This window comes from Camelus dromedarius, chromosome 10 (assembly GCF_036321535.1).
Source record: "Camelus dromedarius isolate mCamDro1 chromosome 10, mCamDro1.pat, whole genome shotgun sequence".
NCBI lineage: Eukaryota > Metazoa > Chordata > Mammalia > Artiodactyla > Camelidae > Camelus > Camelus dromedarius.
The window spans coordinates 30,181,557-30,197,743 of NC_087445.1; the positions used below are offsets into that span (position 1 = coordinate 30,181,557).

Genomic DNA, 16,187 nt, shown 5'->3' on the forward strand with positions numbered 1-16,187 from the left:
CACACTGTGGTCCGGGGCCCTGGTGTGGAAGCGAGCCGACGCGCTCGGTCCGGCTGCTCCAGCCTTTCGCCTCCACCCGCCCTTCGCCCCTCAAAACCGTGTCTTTTTAAACCTAAGTCGCCCTTCTGATGAGTTCTAACTTTGCAAGAGAAGGACCTCCTGATTTATCCGATTATCTCCGGTTGCCGACCGAAATCCAACCGAGCCAAATAACTACCCCGATTCATTTTTTTTCCCCTCCAACTGATTTTTGGTTTGTTTAAAGTTTTTTTTTTTTAAATAATCCTAATTAGACAATTTAAATGAGGTTCCCACAAGCCTTTGTAGATGTAAAACAGAGGTGTCTCTTTTAACTCAGAAGCACTTTCCTCTGTCTTTAGTGTTCACCGGCTTGCGTTTTAATTTTAGAGCGTTGATGAACTGATCGAGAAGACCGTTCCTGCCAGTATCCGCTTGAAAAGACCCTTGAAAATGGATGACCCTGTCTGTAAGTGGCCGGGAGGTCTTTAGACCTCGCTTCCTCTGGCCTGTTTGTCTTCTGTGGTCTCTGAAAGTCCAGCTGTGGGTTAGAATTGCTCAGGACGGAGAATATATTTATTAGAATACAACAGCGGCGAGTACCGCAGTGGGCGGGAGAGAGTGTAATGTTTTGTTCCCCGAGCAGTCCGTTCTTTATCTCAGGACTCCGGAGGAGCCAGCAAACTTCCTGGGGGAAGTCAGTGCACAGACATGTGTGGAGGATCCCCAGCTTTCCAGGCACCTGTTGGGGGCCAAGGTTTTCCCATCCTTTGAATTGAGAGGTGTCATCACTTTTTTTTTGCAGATCAGGATACTCGGAAGGGAAAAAGGAATTGCCTACAGTCATGCAAATAGGGAAGTGACAAAAATGGGAGACCTAGACATTTGACCTACTTCAAGGCTCTTTATACAACAGTAGCTTCAAATTGTTCTATCTCACATCCAAATTTTATTGTTCATACCTGCTGAAAGGCAGCAGTACTTTTAAAGTCTGAATGATTTTTTTAGAGACACACAAATAAGATTCATGCTTGGTTAGGAAATCTCAGTTTACCCACTGACTCTCTGAGAATTTTATTTTATGTTTAAAATATTTTTATGTGAGTATTTTACTTCCATGGACTGAGCAAAAATCCACAAAAGCAAGTCATGGGGGATAGGCAGAGCTAAAGAGGTGGGGTTTTGTTTGTTTGTTTTGTTTTGTTTTAACAAAGAATTCTCTTGAGGCTATCTGGTTTTGAATCATAAAATGCTATCTCTCCTGGAGTTAAGTGAAAATTGGTTTATTTCAGGGTTTAGGACAGAAAAGATATGTGGAAGGCTAGCTTGATTTTGTTTTAAAGTAGGCAACCTGAAGTGTGAATCAGGTTCAGCCCCAGCTGCTGATGCTGTAACTCAAGCTGTGCTGAGGGCTGCTCCCTTTGTTGGTTTCAAATCTGAACCATTTTGCCTGATGGCTGAGTCCTTGTTCATGGAAGAAAATATGCACTTTCTGTTCATCTGAACTGATTGAGACCTGAGGATGGCTGGGAGCCTTATCTATTTCAATTTTAGGAAATCAAAATCCTGATTTATTGCACGTTTAGAGAGTAAAGAGTTTTATGTTTTTGAAACAAGCTAAGATTTTTTTGAATAAGTAAATGCCTTCCTGAGACTTTCAGAGTCAGGGAATGTCTAGGTCAGCCCTTTTATGAACTATAGAACTGATCCCTGAAAGTATAGTCTTAGCCCTTTTATGATATACTCTTAAAAAAAAAAAGTGTTCTTTAAGAGTTTTAGAGTCTAGGGACCATGTCAAAGTTGTCTAGCCTATTTTAGTTCAGCTGTTTGTTTCCAGCTGGATAATTTGAACATCGGTGGATTCCATTTCTCCTCTCCTTGGAAGCAGACTCCTGATAAGTAATTTGCAATTTAAGTGTAAACTTTAAACCTTGCTGCTTCTGTGAGATTTGGAACTGGTTCCATCTGGTTAGTCTGAGGTAACTCAGAGAAAATATTGCGCAGTCAGGAGTCCCCTCTTGCCCTGATGTGGGCTGGCTCTCCAACACAGCTTGCTTCTTGGAAGGGTATGCTGTGGGTGTGATGGGAGTGGTGGGGAGGGGGAGGCGGTGGGGGTCACAGAATGCATCAGTGTTTTACTCTGAGGTGTGCACATGTTATGGGTAATGAATGTTTTCCACGTGGGGAGAGCAAGTTGGTACAGGTAACCTCTAGTAGTAGCTTTTTCAATTAACAGTGGGGCAGAATTATCCAAACTTGGTTTCACGTGAATGCTGAATGCCTGTGCTCTACTGTAGTCAGAGAGGAATTCGAGACCAAATATTTGTCAGCTGAGTACAGAGAAAACTAGTAAGAGCTAGTTATATGAGTAAATCCCTCATTGCTAGATAAAAAGAAGATTGTGAGAGTGATAAGCAGCACGGAGATACTTGGGTTAGTTCTTGTGCATAGTTTAGTAATCTGAAACGTTTATGTAGTGCTTACCATGTATTAGTTTAATCCTTATTACAATCCTGTGAGATAACAATCATTATCACCTGTTTTAAAGATGAAGCAACCAAGGCATACAGAGGATAAGAAATTTGCCCAAGGTCACAGCTGGTAAGGGGTGAAGGCAGAATTCAACCCACACAAGTCTAGCTCCTATTCATGCTCCAGCCAGCAGTCTACACTATCTTCGTTTTGTCCTCGGAGAGGAGGTAGTTGTATACAACCTTTATTGTATCCTTCTAACTCTTCTGAAGTATCCAGTTTATGGGTTTGCACCAGCCCAATCACACTGGGATCACTCTGCCATCTGCCAGCTGCTCTCGTGGAAATGCAGCAGAACATGCAGGCCTGCTGCCAGGGCAAGGGAAGGGGTGACAGAGGTGCAAGGCGAGGGCTGAGTATTTAAGGAAGGGTAATAATGCTCTGCTGGACAAGGCTGGAGGTGGCTGCTGCAGCCAGAGGGACCAGCATGTTCAGGACAGAGCGTCCTGACAGAATCAGGGAAGTACAGATGGTTTGGCTGTCATGCAGAATGCTTCCCCTACCCTCGGACACTTCAGAAAGTGCCTCGAAAGAATACTTTGATCATTAGTTAGCTTCACAGTTAGCCATACTTCAGAGAAACAAGCAAAGATTCTCAGTTGAAAACCCTGCCAGATTCATCCTGTTCAAGTGAATCCCCATGACTTACACAAAGAAGACTAGAAGGATATGTCAGTGGGAACATTCATTTCTCGGGATGGTGCCATTATGAATGGTTTTAAATTTCTTTTTACTACTTTGCTTTTTCTAGAATTTTCTTTTTTACAATAACTATGTATTTATTTTGTAATTAATACAAAATTTAGATACTTTATTCATGAACCATGCCAATCACTTTCAGCTATGATATTCCTCTCTGTAGTATTTTCAGTGATGTCATCTCAAGCTAACCGCACTGAACTAGTCCATAACTTCACAGAAGCTGCAGGGTTTAAAGTTTACACAGAATTACACATTGCTTATTGTGAGCATACTTAGGAAGAGCAAGGAGACACTAAACCTGTTAATGTTCAAAGTTATTCAACCATAATTGAGTGGCTGAGCTGTCAGAATGAGACTTCTGATGGACTTGTGAGAACTTAATGTTCAAAACTCTGTCATTTAGAGTGATTTTAATAAATGGTTATTGGAGGGAGGTGAGCAGAGGGAGGAAGTGTTGTGTAACGCAGCTGCAAGTGGTGACTGTCACCCAAGTGGTGTTGGACACTCTCCTGAACTGACCCCAAGGACACCTAACAGGGCAGCTGTTCCCTCAGCTATAGATATCAATTGTCTTTCAGCTGGATAATTAAAGCCTTTTGTCAGGTGCAGCTTGTAAACTCTTCAGTCTGTGACAAAGCTCTCCTTTGGCCACTCCTAGCTCCTTCAGTTCCTAGCTTATATGAATTATTATTTCATCTTTAACTAGGATAGACAATTCCAATGGATTTTTATTATACAACTGTGGAAATAAAGACCAACCAAAAGAGAAAAGCAAAGGCTGTTTATTCCAAACTTGCTATAGGAATCAGCCTTTTGTTATACAGAGAAGTGGGAAGGCCTTATAGTAGAATAAAGGAAAGGCTTCAGGTGTACCCTGTTGACCTGGGCATGTGTAAGGGGCGGGGGCGACTAGAAGCATGACTTTCTATATGATTGGTTAGGGGTGCAGATTTGTCTGACTGGTCCTAAATTGGAGGCAGGGACCAAGGTTAGGGAAGCTGTCAGTTAATCAACCAAGTCTTGGCCATTTTGGGCCAACTGTTACAGAAGTTGTTGTTTGTTTTCCTTCATTGTCACTGGAGATAGGAAAAGATGGCTTTCTGCAAGTCAAATTTGTAACAGGTTGGCTCCTGAAGTAGTTTATTGTAGATAAAGGGGGTTGGTTTCCTGAGCAGGTTGCTGCAGGTTGGGCTGAAAGTTCTATGATTATATATGGCCTGGCTATTGTCTGTTTGTGTATTTAGACTCCCACAACAGAATCTGTCCTGTCCTGATATTTTTGTCATTAATTCTTGTTAGGCAGACCCCTGCTGATCTGACAGATACCTTGGAGAGTCAACTTATTGCCTAAATTGTTTAATGTTTATGGCCATATACTATGGGCAAGGCACTAAGAGAGGATAAATGTATGAATAATCACTATTCCAAGTAATCACATAGTCCAAGTAATAAACATAATCACAAGTCCAAGATATTATAAATATGCTGAGTAAAATGCTGTACAGAATGATGTAAAATTGAATAGAAAAACAAGGATTTCTGAAAGCAGTGTAAAAAATGGAAATACATCATGTCCTGTTAGAAAAAAAGACAGTATCTTTACATTGATTGTTTTTTTAGTGTGAAACTGTTATTATAAGAAGGGAAAAACTTAAAAAGGCAGTACCTTAATAGAGAAAAAGAAAGTGGCAAAATGCAATGTGCATACTCACAGAATTATTTGAGTATTGCTGTAGTCTCATTCTCGATGGACTCTTAATAGAATAATTATGCTGTCAGTTATTTGGGGATTCTGGAGTGTTTTCCAACAACACCAAGCAATTTTTCAATTCTCAGGGAATACCAACTGGGTGTCCTACAATTTAACTCACTTCTGACACTGTCTATGTAGAGATAGCATCAGATCTTACGATTAAGTCCCCCAAGACACCACCTTTTCACTTGCCAAGCACAAGTCTGGGTTGTCACCTGTGCTTTTGGCCAACAAGCTATAAACTGGACCCTGTCTTCGATTCAATTAATTTGCTACAGCAGCTCACAGAACACAGAGAAACATTTCCTTACATTTACCAGTTTATTTTAAAGGCTATTATAAGAGATACAGGTGAACACCCAGATGAAGAGGTACATCAGGCAGAATCCAGATAAGTGCCACACACAGGAGCTTCTGTCCCCATGGAACTGGGGTGGACCGCTTCCCCAGTACAGGGCTGTATTAGCCATCCCAGAAGCTCATCAAATCTGTTGTTTTTGTAGAGCTTAATCTGCAGCCCCCTCCCCCCTTTCCTCTTCCCCGAGGTCAGTGGGTGGGCCTGGAAGTTCCCAGAATCTCTTGGTCTTTTTGCTGAACAGCCCCATTCTGAGGCTGTTTAGGGGCCCACCCTAATCACTTCATTAGCAGATACTCAGGTGGGCTCAAAAGGTCTTGTTATGAATAACAAGGACACTCCTATCACTCAGGAATTGCCAAAGACCAGAGATGCTGCTTACGGGGATATTTCAGATAAATATGTGGTGGTATATCCTGATAGAAGTGGAGAGGTGAAAATATTTATTTTAATTTTAAAAGAGATGAATCCTAAAATAAATTATCAGTTTTTTTCCCCTTTAAAATTAGAACACCAAACAAGAAATCTCAGTCTTTGTAAAGTATCATTTTTAAATTTTAAAATGTTATGGCCTGTAAACCTAAATAAGGAGATAAACTGAAGCAAGCTCAAATTACCAGATATTTGTGTTTATTCTAGAGCAGCAGAGGAAATGCAGTTCAGGAGACCCATGCTATAGCAAGCTGCAGGCAAGTCAGTTGAGGGTTTGGGGCAGGCTGTGCGTGTGGGCTGGGAGTGCAAAGAGGGCAACATTCAGCCAGAGCTCAAGCAGTAAGTTCATTGGCTTGAGGATGGGGAGAGTGTCTTGGCAGATACTCTTTGGTCCAGAATTGTCTCTGTATTCTGTAAAATCAGGTATTTACAAGAAATCAGCCTCTCAGTTCTTAAGTTCCACTCTTCTGAGGGACCATGTATGAGAACCTTCATTTCATATTTGTGGGTTCCATTTTAGGTTGAAATCCTTTCACAACAGTTAAGATTTTTTGACATACAAAGGATACAGACATGCTGAGATACAGAGATAAAGGTCAAATAGGTCATGTGATTGAGGCAAAGAACTTAAAATGTAAAACAACTTTTTCCTCTTCATCTTGTTAAAGGATCTTGGAATTCATCGAGCATCATCAAAGATTTTATATCACCAAAATTACTTCTTTAACAACATTTTTTTAATGGCCCTTTTTTGGAAAAGTTACTGTATATGTAATCTCTTGCTTTATAAGATATTACTACAAAACTCTGGCTTAAAACAACAATGGACATTTATTATCCTGACAGTTTCTGTGCGTCAGGAATCCAGGAGCTACTAAGCTGGGTGGTTCTGGCTTAGAGTCTCTCATGAGGTTGTGGTCACACATGGACAGATGCTCAGCCAGGAATGGAAGGGCTGCTTTCAGGGCAGCTCACTCATGTTGTTGGCAAGTTGGTGCTGGCTGTTTGTGGGAGACCCTAGTGCTTCCTTATATGGGTCTATCTACAGATTGTTTGAGTGTCCTCACAACATGGCAACTGGATTCCTGCAGATTCAGTGATTCAAAAGAGAAGGAAAGCCAGGCAGAAACTATCCTTTTTATGACCTAGTCTTGAAAGTCCTATCGCATCACTTATATCATATTCTGTCCGTAAGACTGAGCCCAAATTCAAGTAAATTGGGAATTAGTTTCCACCTTTTGAAGGAAGGAGTGTAAACAAAATTGTAGATATAATTTTTAAAAAATAGATGTTCTTTTTTCTAGAGCAATTTTAGGTTGACAGCAAAGTTGAGCAGAAAGTACAGAATTCCCATATACTCCTTACTCACATATGCCTAGCCTCCCATATTATCAACATCCCCAGTGCTGGTATGAGAGGTACATTTGTTATAACTGATAAACCTACCTTGACAAATCATTATCACCCAGAGTCCATAGTTTACATTAGGGTTCACTCTTGGTGGTGTACATTCTGGGTTTGGACAAATGTATAATGACATGTGTCTACCATTATAGTAGCATACAGGGTATTTTCACGGCCCTAAAAATCTTCTGAAGACATATTTTTAAAACTACCACATTCATCTAAATTGGCATGTACTTAACTAGCATAAATTATAATGAATTTTGCCTAACTTTTAAAAATATTCAGTGCTATCAAAATGAAATCAATTATACTGTATTGTAAATATGATATTACTCTTGAAGACTATTAAGGTACACAGTGCCACTTGCCCATACACTAAATACCCCGGCCTACTCATCTTTGTCACAATTGGGTTATAAGCTAATATCACCAAATCTATTCTACAGCCTCCTCCATCTGCTTTCATTCCTCAATTAACCTATAGAAGATAAGATATGGCCTTAGGCACTGAAGGTGCAAAAGTCAGGAGGTAAAGGATGATAAAGATAGGGTGATCCCTGACTGTAGGTTACAACTAATAGGGAGATAGATACTGAATAGCTCTTTGAGTCTGCAAATAGGATGAATGCTTTGGCTGAGGTCGTGGCCTGAGCAGAGGCATAGAAGTGTGGACATGCATAGTTTTTTGAGGATGGTGACTAGACCATATGTGTAGAATATTGGGCTGCAGAGAGGCATGGAAAGCAAGGTATGAAGCACTCAAAGCCATGATGAAGAATTTGTTTTCCTCTACATAATGGGAAGACATGAACAGTTATTATAGGGGGCGAGTGACATATTCAATTTGTGTTTTGCATGGTGCCTCTGAGATAGAGGCAAGGAGACCAGATGAGAGTTTGTTGGAGAGTTGAGAGGTGAGATGTTAAATGTGCATTAGTTCAGGTCTACCAGGAAGCAGTCACCAGGGTGATATTTGATATGCTTATTGGGGGTGGCAGCAGGAGAAGGCAGGGAAGCCTTTAGGCTGTGATGCAGGTCTGGTGGAGGGGGAGAGAGAAGGAGACTTGGGTAGGAAGAATCATAGATTGCAGCACAGATCTAAAAAAGTTTTGGTGAGGCTGAGCAGAGCCCTTGAGTCAAAATCACCTGTGGGAGGAGTCCCACATCTTGCCAGAATGGGTCTGCTGGGCTTAGTAATTAGCTGAGAACAGCCTATGGAAAGTATAGTTTTGATACAAATACGGTGCTTGATCCAGAGGGGCAGCAGGTAGGACTGTCAGTCAGTTTCTAGGCTGAGTGAATTGGAGTGATGATGATGTTATTAAAAGAGAAAATAGGGAGAAGTAGGTCCTGGAGGAAGACCAACCAGATCATGAGTCTTGTTTGAGCAGAATTGCATTTGAGGTGCTCATGGAACATGCATTCGAAAAAGCTGAAGCAATAGTTGGAAATATGAAGCCAGAGCTCAAGAGAGAGATTAGAGATGGAGTTGCAGATTTAGTGAGTCTTCTGAATGAGTTAATGAGAATGAGTGAGATTTCCTAGGGATGGAGTATTGGGAAGAAGGTGGAAGCCGGAATATTGGGAAATAGAGCATGGAAAAGAGGGGAGTCAGAGCAGCCTGAGATGAAGTAATCCAAGGGCCAGAGGATAAATTTTAAGTCAGGGGGAAGGACCCCAGTGTCATATTTTGACCTTTCTTATCTCTTAAGAGAGGAGAAAATCCACATGATGACATAAGGATTTCTGAAATGGGAGGAGTTGAGGCGTTGCCTGTCTTATGATCTGAGTGGGAGACAGAAAGGGTGAAAATGAGCATTAGGAGAAGCAGGAAAGTTCCAGAAAGGCTATTGTGGTCATCTGGGTAGTGAGGAACCTAGGTCAACCTGCGAGGAAGACCTGCTGAGGTTTAATGACTTGAATTTATAAGGTCTGCTAGGATCCCCTCTCGCCAGCATCATTTAGTGATCTGGGAGCAGGAACAGAGAAGTGTGGTGCCTGAGTTTAGCTGAGGTGGAGGATTGGCAAAGTCCAGTGGCCAAGGACTTCAAGGTCTGTACAGGCCGGCTGGGGCGGGAGAAGAGTGAGGCAGTCCCAGCCGTCCACATTGGGATGGAAGCCCAGTGACCATGTCGTGGGACTGGGAGTGGGGGCCTGATCTGCTAACCTCTGAGTCAACTCAGGAGCTCTGAAGGGGTGCTAGACAACAAGGTTGTGAGCTGCTTGCAGGCCAGTGAGTGTTCTGACTTCTATTCCTTATGTCCTCTTTGCTCCCCACCAAATGGCACTGTGCCTTACTTTTACAAGTCTCCATTTTATGATGTGTGAATAACTTAGATCTCATTTTGACTGCTCAGGTTTATTTTACTTGGTAAACCAAAAGTATTTTAATAAAAATGCAAACTTGGAATTTTAGTAAGGATTCTCAATGTCTATCACCAATGTACTAACTGACTAAATAATAAGGAAACAAAATTTTGGAACATATGAAATTATCATAGGCACTATTTCACAGAACTTCTTTAATAGCTGCAAGTTCCCTTTGTGAATGTTTCTCTGGAACTCATGCTTTTAGGGATGTGGAAACAGTTTGTGTATTGATTTGTCATTGTGGATTCTGTGATGGGTGAATTGTGAATATTGATCTAGCTGTATGTGGGAGTTTAGGTGAACTTTCATTGCAATACCTCAATTCGTCTATATTTTCTGAGCACCTACTATGTGCCTAGCAACTGCTATGCTCCTGTCCATGAAGAGATTATAATTTAGTTGGTGAAGTTATGTGATGGACTACAAATTTCTCCATATGCCTATATTCCTTTGATCTATAAAAATGATCTCTTTCCTACAAGCATGTTAAATTGTTTGAGTTGGACTCTTACTAGTACATACTCATCCTTTCTGGTTCTTGCTCTGCTGGCCAAAACAATATACCCACAGGGCAGCAAAGAGGAAAAACAAATACTCTAGGACTTCCACCCTGTTTCTCATTTCAAACTGACCATTTGGCCTGCTTATGTAGGTCATCTGGTGTTCCAAGTAAATATTATGAACGGTAATGTTTCTCTGTACGTTTTTTTAAAAAATGTTCACAGATTGAATGAAAGGAGGTTGGGGAGGAGCCTTCCCACAGAAAGTAGTGTGGCCCAAATCTGAGAAGTAAATAACAGATCTGGTACCCCTCATTCCCAATTTCCCACCGTGGGATGCTGTTCTGGGATCCTACAGCTGGTATGAAGATCTTGAACCTGTGTGGTTTTGGGGTGAGCAGGCAGAGCTGTAGGGATTGCTCACTCCTGTGGAGGTGAGGGACCAAGGAGTCAGAAGCACTGATTGGACATGCCTCAGCTCCTTCCTGTTGGAGGTGCCTGGCAGAGGGGTCTAGCTCCTGAGGGTCATGAGGGGCTGGATCAGGTGGGGTGTTAATTGACTGGGCAAGAAGATGGGAAAGAGCCTGGCAGGATTAGGATGAGGGGAGCAGAGCCCCAGGTCAGGCCTGCGTGGTACTGCCCAGACCACATCCTGACACATTGTAGGGGCACCTCTCTGCCAGTCTCGAAGAGTTTTCAATTCAAAAAGTTTCCGTGTCATTACTCTACATTACACAGAGCTTATGGATTGGTTTGCTTTTCTGGAATGAACAAATTCTGTGATTCAACAGACTTTGACTGTGAAACCCTCCTTTGCTGGGGGAAGAAACTTAACAACTAAGAGGGAGTAGGGTTTATGGGCTGGGTAAGTGAGTTGAGCCCAGGCTTTTGGGGGAGGGAGGGAGAGAGGTGCTGCAAATGATTAGGTGATGTGAGGGAAAGGCTGCACATTAGGATAGAATTTGGATGCAAATTCTGGCTTCCACTCAGAAAATTAGAAAATCCTGATTATGCTGTCATTCATGGTTTGTCTTGATTGAGACCTTTGACCCCCCCCCCCCCCCCCCACCATGGTTCCTAAGCAGCTTTGAAGCCAAGGATTTGCATGTTGGCAAGAAAAATAAGCTAAGGCCGTCTCTGTCCTCACATACTGGCCCAAGCTTTCCCCTTCAACCTGTGGCAGAAAAAGATCTTTCTGGGCAAATTCAAATATGAGTTTGTTGGTTTTCAGTCCAGATGATTTCCTTGGAGACCTTTCCTGAGTATCTTGCCAAGCACATGAAGGGCAGGGAGTAGGAGGGAGACTGTAGCTGATCGAGTGACTGCTCTGTGCTGGGTGCTTCTGGGCTGCCCAGAAAGTGCTCTGTGGGCAGCCAGCCACAGTGATAACTGCAGGTGTCTGCACCCATGTATTTCACAAGGAGGATTTTGTTCTGGGTGTAACATTTTAATTTAATTTTAAACTTTTGGATAAATAACAGGCATGTTGTCTAAAACTCAAAAGCACAAAAAGGGTATACAGTGAAAAGCAAGAGCCCCTTCCACTTACCAGTTTACTAAGAATCATCCTAGAGATGTTCTGTTAATATACAACATATACAAAAATATTTACTCTTTTAAAATATAAATGGTAGAATAATATATACTCTGTGGAAACTTAGGTATAATATTTTTAGATTATCAAAAAAGCAAAAGCAAAGCATAGATACGTTTTTCCATGTAAATGTGGCAAAAAAAAATTGTTGGGTTGTGTGGGGCAGTGGGTTAAGGGTGGGGAATAGTGTGTGTGTGTGTTGAGGTGTAGCAGATACCTTGACCCATACAGCCTGCCTGACGTTTCCTCAGTTCTTGTCAAATTTCATATGTATGGGACATTAAAACCTAGGCCTAGCAGTGTGAGTATTTAACAGCTTAATCAGCTTACTCCTATTAGAACGTTTATTTGGGGGTAGTAGTTCATACAAAGTTCTTGACATTTTAGGTGCAAGTGACAAGGGAGTTACTATTGGAAAGGCTCTTACATGGAATTAGATAAGGAGAAAGTATTCATACTGAATTCTGAGAAGCAGGAACCGTGTGAGACCCACCTGCAGATTCTTAGGGAGTGATGTCCAGGCCACTGAACTCTGTTCTTGGTACACTAGGACCAGGGCATTATGCAATGCTCCGAGGTAGAGAAATAAACAAGGTCAGAAGCGGGCATTTATTCTGCAAGAAAAGAACTTAATGCTTAGATTGCTGAAGTATTGAGGACTTTCGTGACTAGGAGGGCACAGTAATGCACAGATCTGGCAGCTTTGTGAGGCGCTGTAGACAAGCATCTGGAGAACAGGTTGTCCCCATGTGTTTTTTAATGGACATTGCCTTTCTCATTCTGTCATATTTCTTCCCTGGTTTGTTTCATTGTCCTTCACTTTTAGGAAGATAGTTACTGGAACTGGGCCTGTTCACAGGAGGAAGCTGTTTTTGTCAAGTTGGAGGGACAAGTGTGAGGAGTGTGCACTGCTGTGGGGTTCACTTTGGGGGAAAACAGATCTTTTTCCTCTTTGCCTTTTGTCCACACAGCTTCCCTAGGGCCATGCTGCCTGGGGTTTGAATGACACAATTGCCTTTGTAAAATACTTCTCTTATTCAGTAGGGGGAAAAGGCTGCTGCCACTTTGAAATTAAGGATCTCACACTATTTTCCCTAGAAAGGAATTCTTTTGCAAGGGAGAAAGGAATCTAAATCTACTGTGAAGTACACTGGTGGACGTTGCATGGTTAGGATTTAGGCTTTTATTTAGATCAGTCATGCCCCAAAACTTGTTCTTAGAGACTGATTCTGCTGTGTTTCATTTCAGATAGGTTCAGTGGTAAAGCTCTGATTGTGGACTTTCCCCACTTCTCCCCTTTTCTCCATGTCCAGTGGCTCTTGGCATCATTTAACATCATAATTCAAACTCTGGGCTCCTAAATGCACTGGGTTGGCTCTTCTGCTGATTGGGCCAATGTGAGATTTTACTAGTGGGTAAGAGAAATGGTGACCAGTGAACAAACATTTAAAACAATTCATACACTTATGAAGCTGTATGTTTGGATACTGATTTTTTATTATATGTGACTGGTAATGCCTGAGGTCTTGATTTTATCATATGAGAAGTGACTTAACTCTTTTGAAGTCACAGATTGTCTCAACTTCAAGATGGGAAGTTTGGTCATGATAAGCAATGGATGAGTGAATAGTAAGGGCTTCTCATACCATTCTAACTTTCAGAAGCATGACCAAGTACCTACCCTACTCTTGCTATCTCAGGAATGTCCATTAGCTTGGTGTACAGAGGACTGCTCATTCTGTTAACTTATTTTGTTCCCAGTAGAAGGTTAAAATTGTTTGTAAAGAACAGGCTATGATGTAAGCCAATCAGGAAATATAGTTGCCCTCAGTATCAGGGAGGGACTGGTTTCAGGACCCCCTCCCATACCCCTCACCCCACGGGTACCAAAATCCTTGGATGCTCAATTTCCTTATATAAAATGGTGCAGTATTTGCATATAACATGTGCACATCCTCCCTGTATACTTTAAATATCTCTAGATTACTTATAATACTTAATACAGTGTAAATGCTTTGAAATTGTTATAAACACAGTGTAAGTGCTATGTAAATAGTTGCCGGCACATGGCAAATTCAAGTTTTGCTTTGGGGGGCTTTCTGAAAAAAAGTTTTTTTGAATATTTTTGATTCTTAGTTGGTTGAATCCATGAAATTGGAAGCTGTGGATCCTGGAGGGCCTGATCTAGTTGTATTAGCCCTAGCTGGGTAGGGGCAAAGCCCACAGGTACTTGGGAAGTTTGGTCCTATAGGGGCTGGAGAATATCTGTTGTAGGATTAGAAACTTGTGTGTGTCAGGCTTCTACCATTTTGATACTTCTGGGTCTTATCTATAATTAATTATTTTGCTCTTCATTTTTTGCTAACTAGCCTTTAAATTTTTTCAAGTGTTTTATCCAAGTATATAAGACATAGTGGCAACTCTAAGGGATGCTGATATGTATCTGGAGACCCTGAACTGATGTGGAATGTGCCAGTACATTCCTGGCTGGTCTAGGGTGGTGTCTTCTGTTCCTTAGGCATACGGACAGGACAGGACTAGGGCCAGGTGACAGGAAGCTGCTGAAGGAACAAGTAAAGGAACTGGGCTCTGATTGAGGCTCTCTCACTGGACTCTCCCCTCAGCGCTGCTAGGAGGTATGAGAGAAGGGGTTTTCTTACAAAAGGAAGAATCAGAGTCCTCCACCATTCTAGTTGAGAGCTTGGGGCCTCCAAATACATATCAGCATCCCTCATCGCAGCCTCTGATGTTTTGTGCATTTGAATGAAACGCCTGAAATGTTTTTAGGCCAATTAGCATAAATGAAGAGCAAATTAATGATAGATAAGCCCCAGAAGCATAAAAATGATCAATCTGAGACACAGAAGTTTCTATCTGAGAAAGCTCCAGAGTGAGATCTTAGGAGCAGAGGGGCAGTACTGGGTCCACTGCAGCCATCTCCTTGTGTCTCTGGAGCTCCTCTTCCTGCAGTTCCCATCAACTCACTTGGCACAGTCTAATTTTTTAAGGGGTGAAAATGGAAAACTTTGAACTCACTTAAAGAATTATAGTAACAGGAAGAATTCAAGCTTGAGAAGTGAGTCTTTTTGACCCTGTAGTGCTCTGTCATCACATTGTGTTCTACAGTCATTGAATCAGGGCTGACCGGCATTCAGCATGATGCCATCATAACTTGATCACATCAGTGAAAATCCTACTTCTAAATAAGGTCACATTCACAGATACCTATTCAGTATATCTCTTTAGAAGATACAGTTTAACACACAACACTCCCCAGCCCATCTCCCTCCTGAACTGTTGTACTGGCCTCTTACCATATCTTCCTATTTCTAGAGTCTCCCCTCTGACTATCCACAATACTAATAGAATTATCTTTCTATAATGTAGGAAAAAAATCATATTACTCTATAGTCTATGACTCTCAAAGGTTAAACTCTTGATTTGACAGACAAAGCCCTTCAAAGATTATTCTCATTTGAGAGCTGGACCTTTTGTCCTCATGGCATAATATGAAACAGGGACCTGTCCCTCTTGCAAAGGATCTTAATTGGAGCTGGCCTTGCTGCATCGGGGGCCTGCCAGGCACAGCTAATTGGCTCCCCTCCTACTGGGCTTCTTAATCACTCTGTCCTAAGAAGATGTTGGGAAGTGATTGGATTTCTTGCATGATTGTTCCTGATTGTTGTTAAGGATGTTGCAATTGCATTTCTCCTCAGATATTGGTTTATTGTGCTTTCACCTGCGTTTCCTAAATGTTCAGTGGAAGAAGGCAACATTGTTCATCATAAGGCAGTTGGATTATATTACTCATGAAATTGATACTTACAAAACTATCTTTTCTTTCATTAACCTTGCCTGGCAAAATGACACATATCTTGTGAATTTTTTTCCTGTAAAAGCATGTGGGATGGAGGATGAAGGTGTTTTTATTGAAGAAAAAGAAGGATGAATGAGAATAATATTCACATCAAGTTCAGTAGGGTTAAAACAACGTGAAGCATCTTCCTGGCCAATTTGCCATCTTAGAGATTGCTGTACCTAGACTTGTGACAATGAAATCGATTGATTCCAAGATTGAAGTGACTGAGTGCCTAAGAAAATCTTAAAGGAGGCAGACATTTGCCTAAATAGTTAAATCTCACTTAAATTTCAGTAGCATGATTTATATGCAGTGGGCAGAGAAGGAACAATGTAAAGTTATTTGTATCTAGAAAGTATCTGTACACTATAAACAGCAGATCTGAATCTGGCCCAGTGGGGAAAGTAGGGAAGCTGGAGTTAGACAGGCTGGGTTGTAACCGTTTAATTTAAGGTGGTGTAGCTTTGGGTGCCTGATCTCCTTCATGCCTTAGTTTCCAAAGCTGCGTGGAAAGCATTTGGTATAATTCCTGGCAATGAGTTAGTGTTTAAAATGACAGATGCTATTTTATGAATGACCCAAAATAGGGTCTCACCTGTATCTGAGAACCTTTATAATTCCTGCTTAACTACTTTAGTGTCCTAGTGGGAATGCTAGTTAAAACT

The 16,187-nt window shown here is 41.6% G+C and overlaps 1 protein-coding gene across 1 annotated transcript in view; it reads left to right on the forward strand.

The window, feature by feature from the left end:
* GLDC (glycine decarboxylase) overlaps positions 1-16,187 on the forward strand; it is a 118,932-nt gene that overhangs the window by 45,983 nt on the left and 56,762 nt on the right. Inside the window, exon 4 of the mRNA XM_064490233.1 lies at positions 409-487. Within this exon, the coding sequence (XP_064346303.1) occupies positions 409-487 (79 nt within the window). The remainder of the gene's footprint in view (positions 1-408; positions 488-16,187) is intronic.